Source organism: Gorilla gorilla, chromosome 4 (genome assembly GCF_029281585.2).
Source record: "Gorilla gorilla gorilla isolate KB3781 chromosome 4, NHGRI_mGorGor1-v2.1_pri, whole genome shotgun sequence".
Classification (NCBI taxonomy): Eukaryota; Metazoa; Chordata; class Mammalia; order Primates; family Hominidae; genus Gorilla; species Gorilla gorilla.
This window is the reverse complement of record NC_073228.2, coordinates 30,174,841-30,190,890: the sequence shown is the minus strand read 5'-3', so window position 1 is coordinate 30,190,890 and position 16,050 is coordinate 30,174,841. Positions and strand designations below refer to the sequence as shown.

The window sequence follows — 16,050 nt, the reverse complement described above, 5'->3', positions numbered from 1 at the left end:
CTTCTTGCATAGGCTATATAGCCAAAAAATAAATTTCAAGCATTTGAGGAATTCAGCAGATCACTTAGTCACTATGGAAAGCAGTCTACTTATGCATGAAATTCATGGAGTTTTACCATAAAGAGCTTTATTTTATTATTTTTGAACACCTGACACTTAATACTTTCATCTCTCCTTGAAGAGAAGTTTTTTAATATACAGAGTAAAGGAATTTCACAATTCCTCAGTTAGTTAGAAATAACTCTTTGGAAATAAATATGACTGTAGGATTTCAACAATGACTTTGATTCAATAATTCTGTATTCTCTCCTGGCTCTGAACAAGTCACTCAAGTTTTGCCATTGGAACACCTTACTACTTATACTTTATAATCTCATTTGAATATCTGTTAAAGTATCTTTTGACCATCCCTAAATAAAGTTTAAATAAATTTTCATCTAATAAAAGAGAGTATTAAGGAAGAAAAGCATAAAACAAAATAACTAATTCACATTATATGGTAGGGGGTGATATATCAATGAAATGAAACTCTGAGGGCTATAGCTCACAGTTTTTTGTGTAGAACCAACTCTAATAAGATACTAGTGAAAAACAAAACAACTCTAAAAATATATTAAAATATCATTGGTCACTTCATAGTAATCAATTTATGGTTCACTGATTTGGGGGTATAATTTCATACTTGCAACTTCAATTTTAGAGTAAACTAATTATCACACCAGAACATAGGCTCCCAAACTAATACTGCCAAAAAAAATTATTTGAAAGTCATATAAGTCTTTAGTAAGAAAGACTTCTCTATTTCCACCAAGCCCAAATTCATATTATTCTAATTTCCTTGGAAAATTTCAAAACCACCAATGACATCTTTTGAAAGTTAATAATTTAGTATAACTTTTAAAAGAGGGGTTTGTATTTATCAGAATTATGAGGTGGGATAATCATTATATTTCTCATTCAATTAAGAAAATTCAAACTTTGCCCAGAGAGCCTAAATAAACTATCTGCATTTGAAGTTTTTAAGTATATAAAGTATATTAATTAGATCTAATTAGACTAAACCATTTAAACACTTCTGTCTCCTCATATGATATCATCCAAGTTTGACTATTTTTGGTAGCAGGATTTAAAAGAAGAAACTAAGATGTCTGACTACAACAGAAATTAATTTCAAGGAATTAAATATCCCAAGCTTTAAGACCAAATCCCATACTTTAAAACTTGACTAAAGATTTTGTTACAGGAAAATTGTTTTTTAAAAGATATCAGTACTAGCAGTTAATCTGATTTTCCGAAGTTGATTATCACTAAAATGTACATATAAAACACATACTGAGTAATTTAAATATTTTCAGCCTTATTTTTTCTCTAACACAAAATAACTTTACTCACGTTTTTCCCATCTAGCAATTCCATGCACTTCTCATTTCTGTTGAAGTTACCGACTACCTCAGGATGGACACAAGTATGATCCCTGCTGGAAAGAATAGTCATTGGGACCCCTGAATATGCCGTCCTCCGGAGCTCTCTAGTAATCTGAGCAATCTGCTTGTGTGTGCGTGTCCCAAAATATATTTTGGGTATCTTGGATTTCCCTGTATGATCCTTCTTAATGGTATTCGATGACTCTTGACTGTTTCCTTGTTTAGTAGAACAACAGCACCTAGAACAGTGGCCAGGGGGCTGTAAGAAAGGAAAGAAATGATAATTAATATCTAAACTACCATAAAAAACGTTATTAAACCTCACATGGAATCAGAACCTGTAAGTAATGAATCACAATGGTCAAATAAAATTACAAGAAATTATAGTATCTAAAACTTGCCATTAAAGAAAAAACTACAAATACAATTTAAAATTGGTCCTCATTCTTTCTTTTAAAAGTTATAAATGATATTTCCACATTTGCATTCTTTCTAACATACCACTCTAACTCTCCAATTCCAAATGTTTTGAGTACATTTTAACTCTCCTCTTTCATAAATTATAAAAATGATAAAACAAAGTAGGAACAATTTTAATTTTTTCTTAGGCTTCATATGAACTTGTGATATTATAGTTTAGAGTTAATAGTTTTGTTCACAGCATAGTTCATTCAAATATTCCTTAATACACCAATGCTTTTGAAGCACTTTTAAATATAGTTTACAAAAGAATAGAATTATCAGGTTGAATCTAAATGATCACTTAACAACTTCAAAGAGAGAAAATTCTTCTTTAGCAAAGGTACGAAAATAAATGCAAAATATTAATATTTAATAATGAAAGCAGGTTGCTTGTGTGGAACAAGTATATCTGAAATTCAGTTACCTGTCATGGAGTGTAAATCAATCAGTAAAATTATCATCCAGGATAGTTTTTCCTGGACAATTTCACTTGTAACTCAGTTTCATAACTGAAATAGTTATATAAATGTCTCTTTAAACAAACCATATGGAACATCAGGAATATAGTCTACTTAATTTACCTGATTTTTCTCTTCTGTTTCCAAATTCTCAAATACTAAAAAAAAAAGAAGTTTAATGCTATATATTAGAACTCACAGGTTCTTAATAACTACTTCCTTCTAAGTCTCAATTATTACACCAAATGACACAGAACAAAGTCTCATTTTAGAGAAATAGTGTAAAATGGTTAATTTATAGAAGTGGTCATTGATGGGGAGGGAAAAAAGGTAAATAGCATTGTAACTTAAAAGACTGTGTGCTAAAGAGTTTTAATTTAGTAGAACAAACACTCTACTTGACTGTTTTTTTTTATTATTGTAATCAGTAAGATTAGCCTTCATAAACAAATGCTAAGTCATAGCATGTTACACCACAATACTGGGGATGAAGCTGTCTTTTAGCCTCAACTCACTGGAAAAGCAAGTTTAAATTACTCCCAGTCTCACTCAACCTTGTCCGCCATTAAATATTACAATACATGATAGAATGGATGTAAATGTGACCCTTCTGGAGCTGTCACTCACTGGGATAAAAGGTTCACTGATGTGCCAAATAAACAGTCAGTCAAAGCAGATAAAGTTACAGCCATGCTGGAATTGTTACATTCTCCTCTCAGGTTGCCAGTAACAGCAGATTTCATTACAGAGTGCTGCCACATTAAATAGCCAGTTCCAAATATCCTGCCTTCTATATTGAATAATTACTTATTCACTAAAAGGATAAAAAGAAGAGTTATGAATGGGGCTCTTGTCAACAGTGAGGCAGGAAACAGCTGACATGTGGTTTATGTTACATATGTTGCAATATCCAACAATTTATGGTCACAGAGAAAATGGAATGCAAATTATATCATGATATTTCTGACTGAATTCTTTTTTGGCTTTTGCAATGATCACATTAATCAATTAACATACAAAAAGAATTAAGGTAACTCAATTAGAATTAATTTACTTTTTCATACCATCAATTTTTTCGCTCAATTATACTATTTCTCTTCCTTATGATACAGTTAAATTCATGTGAATACTAGAATGCTATGGCCCAATGCACTGTTATGTACTATATAGATACATTCTATCTAAGCATAAAAGTAATCCAATAAAGTAGCTTTTTCTCAAGGCTGGGAAAACTTACTTTTTGATGTTACACTTTTCAACATCAATTCCACTTAAAGCTTTACCATCTACTCCCTTTAATTTCACCTTTTCTCTTGGTCAAAAAAATTCAAACAATAACACAGAAATATTTTTTAAAAATCAACTATCCCATCACGAATAATTTAGTGTATAACTTACTGACCTTCATATATACATATCTTTCATATCTTTTTTCAAATAGAAAGGGATGCTATTATACAGTTTTACAACTAGATACTTTGTTTTCAAAGTTTTTAATTTTTAAAAGGGGTGAATTTGGCACAAATAATTTAATGTTCTACTTATCTTTAAATGTTACACTAGTAGTGGTACTAACAAAAGCAAAAGATCAAGAACTAGTCTCAGAAAACTTTTCTCACTAGAGTGACTTTAGTTAGGACTTTAAATCTGTTTTTTCACTCCATAATTCAGAATATTATAAACCACAGCTAACTTTATATTAAATGTTTTTGTTTGTTTTTTTAAGTTGTAAAGTAATATGAACAAATTATAACATCTATGAACTTGAGTAGACTCCTCAAGAAGATGGTTTTCTTTTTTTGTTTTTCTTTTTGTTTTGTTTTTTTTGAGGCAGACTTTCACTCTTTTTGCCCAGGCTGGAGTGCAATGGCATGATCTCGGCTTACCACAACTCCGTCTCCCAGGTTCCAGCAAGTCTCCTGCCTCAGCCTCCCAAGTAGCTGCAATTACAGGCGTCCACCACCACAACTGGCTAATTTTGTGTTTTTATTAGAGATGGGGTTTCTCCATGTTGGTCAAGCTGGTCTCGAACTCCTGATATCAGGTGATCCGCCTGCATCGGCCTCCCGAAGTGCTGGGATTACAGGTGTGAGCCACCACGCCCGGCCAAGAAGATGGTTTTCAATAGGAACTTAGGCAAGTAAGGTATAAGGTGGAAATTAAAAGTTAATTCTTTTTGCTTTGCATTATTAAACAGGAATTATTTCTTCAGAAAAAGTCTTCTATTAAAGTTTCCATTTAAAAGATTCGGTACAGGCCGGGCACAGTGGCTCATATCTGTAATCCCAGCACTCTGGGAGGCCGAGGCAGATGGATTGCTTTGGGTCAGGAGTTCAAGACTAGCCTGGCCAACATGGTGAAACCCTGTCTCTACTGAAAAAACAAAAATTAGCCAGGCATGGTGGCATGTGCCTCTAGTCCCAGATACTCAGGAGGCTGAGGCAGGTGAATCACTTGAACCAGGGAGACGGAGGTTACAGTGAGCCAAGACCATGCCACTGCACTCCAGCCTGGGTGACAGAGCAAGATTCCATCTCAAAAAAATAAATAAATAATAAAAGATTTGGTACAATCATATTTGAAGACAGAAAAACTGATTGTAGTAATATAACAAAGGCTTCAAAAAGTCACTTATTTTATAACAAAAGATAATTACCTGTACCAAAATCAGCAACTTTCAATGCTCTAAGAAAACTAGAGGAAGGATCCTGATGCCAGCAGTGTCAGGAGGTCAGAATATCCCCCAATCAAATTACCAGGCTAATACTTTATGGCCTCTCTCTGAAACCCTTTGACCCAGGGGTCTTAAAACAATTAGATGAATAAAATTAAATAATTTCATATCTCTTATTGAGTATTTTTCCTGCTAACAAATGATCATGTTTATCTTTCACAAAGACTTTTTTATTTTCCCTTTGCTGTTTAAATTGACAGCGATTTCCTTTTCTCCAGGAAACTAGAGAATAAATTTTATAATATTCACTCTCATCCAATAATATATCTGAAAATCAATACATAAGACATGGGGCTTTCCAAAATCTGTAAACTCTAAGACCTGTAAGTGGCTACACAGTGCCAGAACCAAACTCTTTAAGAAATGGCTCCTTCTCCAAGCTAGAAACTGTTCAGAGTCCTTTTACTTCAAGAAAAGGCAAGAAAACCCAACCCAAGTAACTGCAAAAATATACTATCATTAAAAAAAAACCACAGGAGATACATGTGGATGTGACAGCTATAATATTTCCATGTGCAGTAGCCAATTGTTTAAAAATACATTTCAAATCTACAATTATCAAAACTGTTCTTAGAACATCAGCAACCAAGGATTTTCAGAAAATTTTTCTTGTGTTTAATCAATTATATTCCCTCTCTTGTTGTATTATATAGAGACATGTCTACATTCTTTCAAAGATGAAGAGTTCTAAGATTTGATCTTGAAAGAAAGATGAATTGCTGAGTCCTTGCCACTGTTCCTTTCACAAGCTATAATTATAAGTTCAAAAGGTAACATACCACAATGTCAACTTCTAAAGATTTATAACTTTCTCCAAACTTTCCCTACCACTCACACACAAAAAAATACTATGCCTAAATACCTGAAAAATGAGCATAGCAATTAAATATTTTTAGAAATGGAAAATGATAAAGAAATAGGAACTAATTTCATTGCCAAAGAAGAAGTTCCTTTGCTAACTGTAAATCAGGAGAGATTCTCAAAGGAGACTACAAATTGAATTTCAAAAGCAGGCAGGAGTCGAAAACTAAGTATATAAAGAAGTAGAGAGAAAAAGAGACTGAAGAGAAACCTGTTTGAATGAAATAAAAGGAAAACCAGGTCAATGAAACAGTAAAAAAAAAAAAAATACAAAAACTTGTGTTCTTCCATAACTTTCCACATGTGCATGTATTGTCTTTCCAACCACACTGCAAATTCCTTGAAGACAGAAACTATGTCTTACATTTCTTTATATAGCTCATTCATCGAGAGTGGTGTTTTGCACATAACTGTAACTTAGCTTTTTTTAAACTGATGAATTATGACTAAATGTCCCTGAACCAAATACTGTACCCATGCATTACAATTAAATCTGACAGATGCTTAAATGATGCCCTAATTTGAAGTGCTGCACCTATCAAAAAGATACTTCAAAATCCAGATTAGCTTTTAAAGGAAAAAGTACAGGACAATTACTATTTTTCAAGGCCAAAAAGAAAAACCATCTTATGCTGGTATTTTAGTCGTGACAAACATATATCCCAATATTTTCATTAGTAATAATACTGCCATTTTTAAGGCTGTCCTTGTGCTAAACATTTTTCATCTAATATCCCATTTCATTCATTCATTGACTCAAGAGACATTGGAATCCCTATATATCAAGCCACGGAGAAGACAATGACAAGGATCACCTCATCTTACTGACAAAGAGAGCTTCATTCTTAAATTGTTCTACAAAGTGTAGTTCTTGGAGTTTATCACACCATTTTCACTCATAAACTAAGGAATTGTTTAAAGTTAGTTCTATTATTTTATGAATGCAATTACAAAATATTCCTAAGTATGATCTTCATAAAAATTGTTTTAACTTATTAGTTGACATTTAAATCAAATATGTTATAACAAGATCCATATTATGTCCCCCAAGGGAAAAATAAAAAACAAAAACTTTCAATTAATAGACTCTTTAGAGCAAGAGTCAGCAAAAGAGCCAGACAGTAAACATTTCAAGCTTCAAAGGCTATATGGTCTCTTCTTCCATAGGAAGATATCTTTTATGATCCAAATGTAGAGAAGGATTTCCTAAAACAATAAACCAAAAACACAAATGACTGAAAACACAGCTTCATTAACATGTTAAACTTCTATTTAAAGATACATATTCCTTAAAGAAGGAAAGAAAAATAGGTAAAAAGGGGGCACAGGCTGACAGAAGATATTTGTAGTGCATACAGTCAAGTGAGGATCAGTATCTACAACATATAAAGAATTCCAATACATCTATTTTTAAAAGACAAACCCTACAGAAAACCAAGAACAGGCAAATCACAGAAGAGAAAAGCTGAAAGGATAATAAATATCTGAAAAGATGTGCCATCTAATGTACAGCTTCACTAGTAATTAGGAAAATGTAAATTAAAACCATAATTAGATTCCATTTCCTATCCACCAGATTGGGTACTGGAGAGGATATGAAGAAACTCTTATTCACTGCTGATCGAAGTATAAATTGGCACAACTACTTGAGAGCAAATTGGTGATCTAGTGAAATCAAAGATACATATACCCTTTGACCCAGCATGACACTGTTAGGTATACATGCTAGAAAAACTTGCACATTAAGACAGATACAAGAGGAATATTAATTGCAGCATTGTTTTAATAGTGAGAAAAACAAGCTACATGTATCAACAGAAGGAATGGATAAGTAAATTGTGGGCTTTTTCCAATCAATGGAATAATATTATAATGAAAATATATGAATGACAGTTGTATGCATCGACATCGATAAACATGAACAAGCAGTTGAACAGGCTGAGTATGGCTTAAACAAAATTGTATTTTCCCCATAAAATTCTAAGTTGATGATAGAAATAAAAATATAAAACTTCAGGTAGAGAGTGAGGAATCAAGACTATGGAAGATAATCTTAAAAGCTAACAATTGTCATGAAAAACATACCTGAAAAATGCTAGAAGTGCTGAAAAAAAAAAAAAAACCACAGTAAATATACTCTGTTCTGGTTTCTCCTCAGTTGTTTCATACCCGGCAGAATAGCTTTCATCTTAACACCTCCTCCCCAAAAGTTTTCAACCTAATTTATTAGGAAATGGGTTCTCAAATTAGGGTCCACGGGCTATTACAGATCACCCAGAAACTACAGACACAATTTTGTGTGCATTTTTAGAAAGTGAACCCCTAACTTTAATCAAGTGCTCAAAGCAGATTGTGACCGATTTGGGTTAGGGCTTTATTCCAGAATTTATATCTGGTTTTTTAATGAAAATCAAATGGAAACAACATTTTCTTTATAACCAAATTAGCCAGACATAGTTATTCTGTAAAGGAATAAACAATAGCCAAGAGAATTTCATAAAGTTTCCTCCACTGCTTCTGAACTCATTTCTATTTTAATGTTTGTTAATTACCTAATATTAACATAAGGCTAAAATACTCAGTTCACTAATGTATATTTCTAACTTCATTTTACAGATAAAAAAGGAAATTCAGAAGAATTCAAATTCCCACAAAATACACAATAAATTTGTGGAGAAGTTGAAATTCATAACCTTAAATCTTTAAAGTGAAGCTTTAACAGGATTGTTTTCATCTACCACTTAAGCAAAAAAGCAAAACACTGCCCTTTATTTCAAAAAGTCATGCACATGAAGAGCTAGTGGTAAAAGGCCAATGAACATAGAATTATACTACAAACTTTGAGACATAAAAAAGGGTTTGTTAATCTTTATCAACCATTTGCTGTTGTCCAAGCCATCTAAACAGGTACTGAATGCCCGTTGTGCAAATTCTCACATTAGCACACACTCTAGTAAGATAGCAAAAGTAACATAACTATACCTTTTCAACTATTCTTTTTAAAAAATTCAAACAGTAGTAGTACCCTACTGCCACCGTTTCATGATTAGACTGCACAAAGCAGCTGTTTATCCACTCACAGCAACCAGCAGGTGAACCTGATTCAATATTTATCACAGGCTTTCACAGATCACTGCTAACCAAGCAAACGTTTTAATTAAGCTGGAACTTGCTTCAAAGAGCTCATTCAAGATGTCAATCAGCAGGTAGGGGATCAGATACAGTGTCAGGTGAGAGTGTGTAATACAAATCCACAACTTTCTTCATCCCATCGCTGTAAATTAGCCTGCTCTAAAGTTCAGACTCTGATTGTAACAGACTGCCAGTCTCCTGGAATGTGTAACTGAAGTTACTCAAATTCTATTGTGAAGGTTGTAAGCAATATGTTAAACTGCAGTGGGCTAGCACATTAAGACAGATCCTTTTCACGGTTGTTTTTTGATACCATAAGTGTTTGTTACCCTACTCTCCACTTACTGTTTACTTTCTTGCCTAGTGTAAATGGGAATTCCTTAACACAGTTGCTCCAGTTTCTGAAAAGTCTGTGTTTCAATAGAGTAAATCAATAAGAATTCTCAGTTTAAGAACAAGCATATCATAAAGATGACTGACCTGCTATAAAGCAAAAATTATCCTGGTATAATAGAACTTTACATAGATGTGATTATAGCAATGAGTCTCAAAGCAGTGATGAGTCACACCGATCAACTTCATGAGAAAAACCCAGGGTGTTTATAAAAAATAAACAGGGGAAAAGAAGACTCAAACGAGCAAAATGGGGAAGTGGGCGGGTAGGCAGAAAATATCTTCTTTAAATAAGAATGCCAGCTAAGAATTGTAAATAAAGTGATAGAATTTTAAAAATCACCATTTTGCAACTTTCCTGTACTAACTGATTCAGGCAAGTTACATAAATGGATGCTGAAATCTTTCAGTGAAAAGTTATTAGGGAACAGAATATTGACAACGTCTCAAAATATCACCCCACAGATTATTCATTAATTGCAAAAGGAAAATGTACCTTTACAATGAAGAGACCTGGCAGTGACACTCTAACCAAGTGGTGAAATTCAGCATCAATGGTATTGAGACTAACTGGCTTCATATGCCTCCTGATATAAGAAATATACTCTTGTGCCCATCTTCAATAAAACTACATGATTATTAAATCCAAACAATCAAGACATGAATCAAAAAGAACCTGGGAATAGAGAAACTGTGGTAAAAAGACATATATGTATTATTTAGTCGGTGAAAATTCATCCAATTGTAATTTATGATATGTACACTTGGTTATAGATTGTATTTCAAAAAGGCTTTAAAAAAACTCTATCCCTTGAGATTGCAGGTAATTTTTACTTTCTCCTTTATGGTATTTTTCAAACTTTCTTCAATGAACCTTTTAAAATGAGAAAACAATGCTATCCTATCATGTCATTTTCCACATATTAACCAAAATGCTATAAACAAAACATATGACATAGAGATTTGTGCTTCTATGGGCTTTAAAAATTAAATAGTTATTATTACATACAAGTCTCTAAAGCAGCACTACCCAACAGGATTTTCTGTGATGACAGCGTATTTGATATCTGCACTATTCAATATATTTGGCATTAGCCGCATGGGCACTTGAAATGTAATTAGTACAACTAACTGAATTTTAATTTTAATTAATCAAAAAACATAAATACATGTGGCTAGTGGACAGAATACATTTAAAGTATTATCAGAGATTCTAGAAAACCAATGGTTATTGCAGGTGCATTGTATGTGTGAGAAATTCTCTTCATAAATTCAAGTTAGAAAGGAAAAAACAAAAGCACACTGTAAAAATTGTGTGCTCATAGGTAAAAATGGGTTCTGCAGGTTGCAGCTCATGAAAACTGGGTCCACAATTTTTGTAGACTAGTAAACTACTTTTCTTAATCTTTTTTGTTCTAATTTTTGTCTGAATTCCAATCAAAATCCCAGCAAGATTTTTTTTTTTTTTGGTAATCTAAATTTAATCTTGAAAATAGATAAGTGAGAATAACCAAAACTTTTTGGAAAAATAAGATGGGGACAGGTGTGATGTCTCACACCTGTAATCCCAGCACTTTGGGAGGCCAAGGCAGGCATATCACTTGTGCTTGGGAGTTCGAGACCAGCCTGGGCAACATGGCAAGACCTCATCTCTAAAAAGTGGGGGGGGGGGGGAAGATGGGCAAGTAGGGTATATATTTCTATAGATGTAAGAATTTCAAATATATGATAAAGATGCTGTATTAGGCACCTCTATGGACATGTGTCCACCTACTTACTCTGAAATCATCTATATCCCCTGCTGAAAGGCTGAACCTAATATCCACATTAATAACACATGTCCAAAGACACTCTCAGGCATAGCAAGATCAATTAGTTTCACTTTCCCAAGAACTTGTATTTGGGGCATTTAGACTGAGTTGATTAATTACAGAAAATAGGCCACATCATTTGGTAGATTTTAGGCTTCCACTTTGAGATGTCATGGTAAGGTCATATGAAAGAGTGTAAGTATCTAGAAAAACCAATCTACAAAAAATAATGAGAAAACTTTGCTGAGAAATGCAGATGTCACACCAGAGGCCCCAAAGAGAACAGAGAAGCTGCCTAAAAACTTTTCAGTTCCAATGAGGGGAATTATATCTCCTGCATGATCTTTCTTTTAGTGGGTTTCTATTTCTTAAAAAGCAGATCACTCCCTTAAAAATCCGATTTAAAAATGGGCCAAAAATTTAAATAGACATTTCTCAAAAGATATACAAATGGCAAACAGACATATGAAAAGGTGCTCAACATCACTGATCATCAGAGAAATGCAAATCCAAACTACAATGAGATATAATTTCATCCCAATTAAAATGGCTTTTACTGGCTGGGCACAGTGGCTCACACTTGTAATCCCAGCACTTTGGGAGGCCGAGGGGGGCAGATCACCTGAGGTCAGTAGTTCGAGACCAGCCTGGCCAACTTGGTGAAACCAATCTCTACCAAAAATACAAAAATCAGCCAGGTGTGGTGGTGCACGCCTGTAATCCCAGCTACTCAGGAGGCTGAGGCAGGAGAATCACTTGAACCCGGGAGGCAGAAGTTGCAGCGAGCCGAGATCATGCCACTGCACTCCAGCCTGGGCAACAGAGTGAGAATTTGTCTCAAAAAAAAAAAAAAAAAAGGCTTTTATCCAAAACACAAGCAATAACAAATGCTGGCGAGGATGTGGAGAAAAGGGAACCCTCATACACCGTTGGTGGGAATGTAGATTAGTACAACCACTATCGAGAACAATTTGGAAATTCCTCAAAAAACTAAAAATTGAATTACCATATGATCCAGCAATCCCACTGCTAGGTGTATATCCAAAAGAAAGAAAATCAGTATATCGAGGAGATATCTGCACTCTCATGTTTATTGCAGCATTATTCACAACAGCCAAGATTTGGAAGCAACCTAAGTGTCCATCAACAGATGAATGAATGAAGAGAATGTGGCACATACACAATGAAGTACTATTTAGTCATAAAAAGAATGAGATCCTGTCATTTTCAACAACATAAATGGAACTGGAGGTCATTATGTTAAGTAAAATAAGCCAGGCACAGAAAGACAGACTTTGCATGTTCTCACTCATTTGTGAGAGCTAAAAATTAAAACAGGTGAACTCATGGAGAGAGAGAGTAGAAGGGTGGTTTTCAGAGGCTGGGCAAGGTAGTCTAGGGAGGGGAGAGAGTGGAGTTGTTAATGGGAACAAAAAAGTAGTTAGAAAGAATAAATAAGACTTAGTATTTGCTAGCACAACAGGGTGAATATAGTAAAAAATAATGTAATTGTACATTTCAAAATAACTAAGAGTATAATTGGATTATTTGTAACACAAAGGATAAATGCTTCAGGTGATGGATACCTCATTTACCCTAATATGATTATTACACATTGCATGCCTGTATCAAAATGTCTCATGTACTTCATAAACATATACACCTAATATGTACCCACCAAAATTAAAAATTAAAAAAAAAAAGCAAACCACCCTGTTTAAATCAGGTGGCATTTCAAATCTGTGGGGGACATTATTCAACTAATATTTAGATGAATGACTATTTGGGGAAAAAAATTAGATCCTATCTCCCACCTTACATCAAAATAATTTACAGTTGAATTAAAGATCAGTATATAAGAACTGAAACCATGAGACATTCAGTCTAATATGGCAGATTAGGTACATGCATTTGCCCTCCTTCCCACCTAAAACACCACTAAAATAAACTTACTTAGTAGCTGAAGTTGCAAACTGGAGGTCCACAAATCATACCTGCTTCACAATCATGTTTTGAATGGCTACACAGAGTTTTATAAATTTGAACTACTTAAAAATTATGAGATGAAAATCCATAGTGCTGGTTTCTTCTAGAAAAACTGGTTGACTGGCCACATTAGGCCTGTATTCTTACATGACAGCAATCCACCAACATTGACTAGATTGCCACATTTGGATGAGACATATACTCTCAAGGTATCACAGTCCCTGCCACTTAAAGAATGTAATCACATGCACTTATACTTAGACCCCTTCTTTCATTCATGCTACCTATCTGGTGCTCAGTTAAGGTGCCAACCCTGGTTACAAAAGTGTAAAAAGGGCCAGGCACAGTGGCTCACGCCTGTAATCCCAACACTTTGGGAGACCGAGGGGAGTGGATCACTTGAGGTCAGGAGTTCAAAATCAGCCTAGCCAACATGGTGAAACCCTGTCTCTACTAAAAATACAAAAATTAGCCAGGCGTGGTGGCATGCACCTGTAATCCCAACTACTCGGGAGGCTGGGGCAGGAGAATCCCTTGAGCTGGGGAAGCGGAGGTTGCAGTGGGCTGAGATCCCGCTATTGCACTCCAGCCTGGGCAACGAAGCGAGACTCTGTCTTAAAAAAAAAAAGAAAGAAAGAAAGAAAGTACACTCCACAGAGTGGGAGGGGGCTTGAGCAAGAGGCTCAAGAGCACTGGTTACAAAATTTTCTGGAGTTTAAATGCTCTCTAGAGGTTTCCATTGGTTATTTTGTTGCACACTATGTAAATAAACACGTGGCCTGTGACCAGTCTGATTGGCTGTGGGAGGCAACCAATCAGAAGCTGAAGGGAAGATACAGTTACATCCTATGCAAAGGAAGACATGGCCCATGACCAGTCTGATTGGTTGTGAGAGGGGACCAATCAGAGGCTGAAGTGAAGTTACAGAGTTACACCCTATGCACATGAAGACTGGTTGTGGGAAGGAGAGGTACTTTCCATTCTTTAACCTGCCATTCAGTAGAAAGGCAGGGTGTTGCAAACAGAGTAGCCTCTGATCCTTTTGTTACTTGGGGGTGGAGAGGTGAGTTTTTCTTTTTGATTCAGTTTTAGGAAGTCAGTGTGAATCGGCCTTAGGTTCCCTGCTTCCAGACCCTATTCTCCTGCCTCAATTTCATTCTCTTTTTTTTCTTCTATTTTTTACCTTTTTATTTTTAATTTTTTTTTTTTTACAGACAGGGTCTCATTCTGTTGCCCAGGCTGGAGTACAGTGATATAATCATAGTTCACTGCAACGTTGAACTCCTAGGTTTAAGCAATCCTCCTGCCTCAGCTTCCCGAGTAGCTGGGACTATAGGCACATGCTACCACGCCTGGCTACTTTTTGCATTTTTTGTCTCTTTAAAATTTTTCTTAAGATACAGGATCTCTCTCTCTCTCGCCCATGCTGGAGTTTAATGGCACAATTATGACTCACTTCATTCTCAACCCTCAACCTCCCCGGCTCAAGTGATCCTTCCGTCTCAGCCTCCCAAGTAGCTGGGGCTACAGGTGAATATCACCACATCAGGCCACCATTTCATTCTCAGCAGATATTGAAGGCTCAATGAATATTACTGGTAGAAATAAGCAACAAAATAAATAAATCTCACATTAACTAAAACTGCACATGAAAACATTTGTTAATGACTAAAAATTGTCAGAAGAATCAGTAATAGCCACCAGTAAAAGAACTAAATGACAGAAGACATAATAAAAACCTCGTGTGACTGGTTTTCGATGTGAAAAATATAAATTAATGAATGAAATGTCTTCCCTATAAACGTTACATAAAATTAGTAAATGACAAAAAATAAAAGACAATAAAAGAAGAAGAAAAGCTATTTGATGAATAGACTGATAATGGGATTCTCATCATTTTTTTCTGTAAAATCTTTGATGTTACTAGAATTTTTATAAGCAAATATCACTTTTATAAAAACAATTACATTTTTTAAAAACATACACAGAAAAGAAAACAATATACAGGGTAGAGATACTACCAAAAGGAGAAGTAACTAGTTTTTCAGGGCTTGCAGAATCATTTTATTCAATTTGATAAGATTTTTGTCTTACTAATAGATCCAGTTATGTGCCCTCTGGGAAAAATGCACCAAAAAGCACCAAGGAAGAAAGGGAACTGGACAGACTATCCAGTAAGGCCAGTCAAATCAATCATACAGGTTAATGAGATGACTGAATAGGAAAACAGATTGCTCTCACATCTACTATTGTTCAGAATATTAGATTAAGGAAAGAGCTGAGACAAGGTTTCCTTGTGGAAGGACAGGAGAAAACATAACGTGGTTATAGCTAAGGAAAAGAATCAATAGAAAGGAGGAAAAATAATTGACAAACATCCAGTGATGTGTAAATGTGTAGTGGGATGTGAATGGGGAAAAGTTTGTGTTTAAAAAAAAAAAAAGGCCCTGTATGACTAATATGGGGACCAACAAGTTTTCAGTTTAAAGGTGGGACAGTTCCAAATGACAACGAAGTCCCATGTGTAGTGGTGCTGTTGAATTAATGGCTAAATTAGGTCGTAAGTTTCAAGAAGGCTGAGGAACTATGGTCAAAATAGCAGATCATCAACACAGATCATGAAGTACCCCAGGATGGTGACTGCTTCTCCTACTCCAGATTCACTGAGTAACAAGGAGAATCTGACATTTTTACTGCCCTGATGTGTGCCTACTTCACTAAACCTCAAAAGCATCCATCTTTAAAAGATTCATACATGTTTCCAATGCTGTTGTCAATGTCAATTATCT

General features: G+C 34.8%; 1 protein-coding gene across 3 annotated transcripts in view; it reads right to left on the bottom strand.

Annotated features, from left to right (window-relative positions):
* BRIP1 (BRCA1 interacting DNA helicase 1) overlaps nucleotides 1-16,050 on the bottom strand; it is a 182,745-nt gene that overhangs the window by 126,243 nt on the left and 40,452 nt on the right. For all 3 annotated transcript variants that reach the window (XM_019026137.4, XM_055386965.2, XM_055386968.2), the window contains exon 7: nucleotides 1,393-1,683. In XM_019026137.4, coding sequence (XP_018881682.2) covers nucleotides 1,393-1,683 — 291 coding nt within the window. The remainder of the gene's footprint in view (nucleotides 1-1,392; nucleotides 1,684-16,050) is intronic.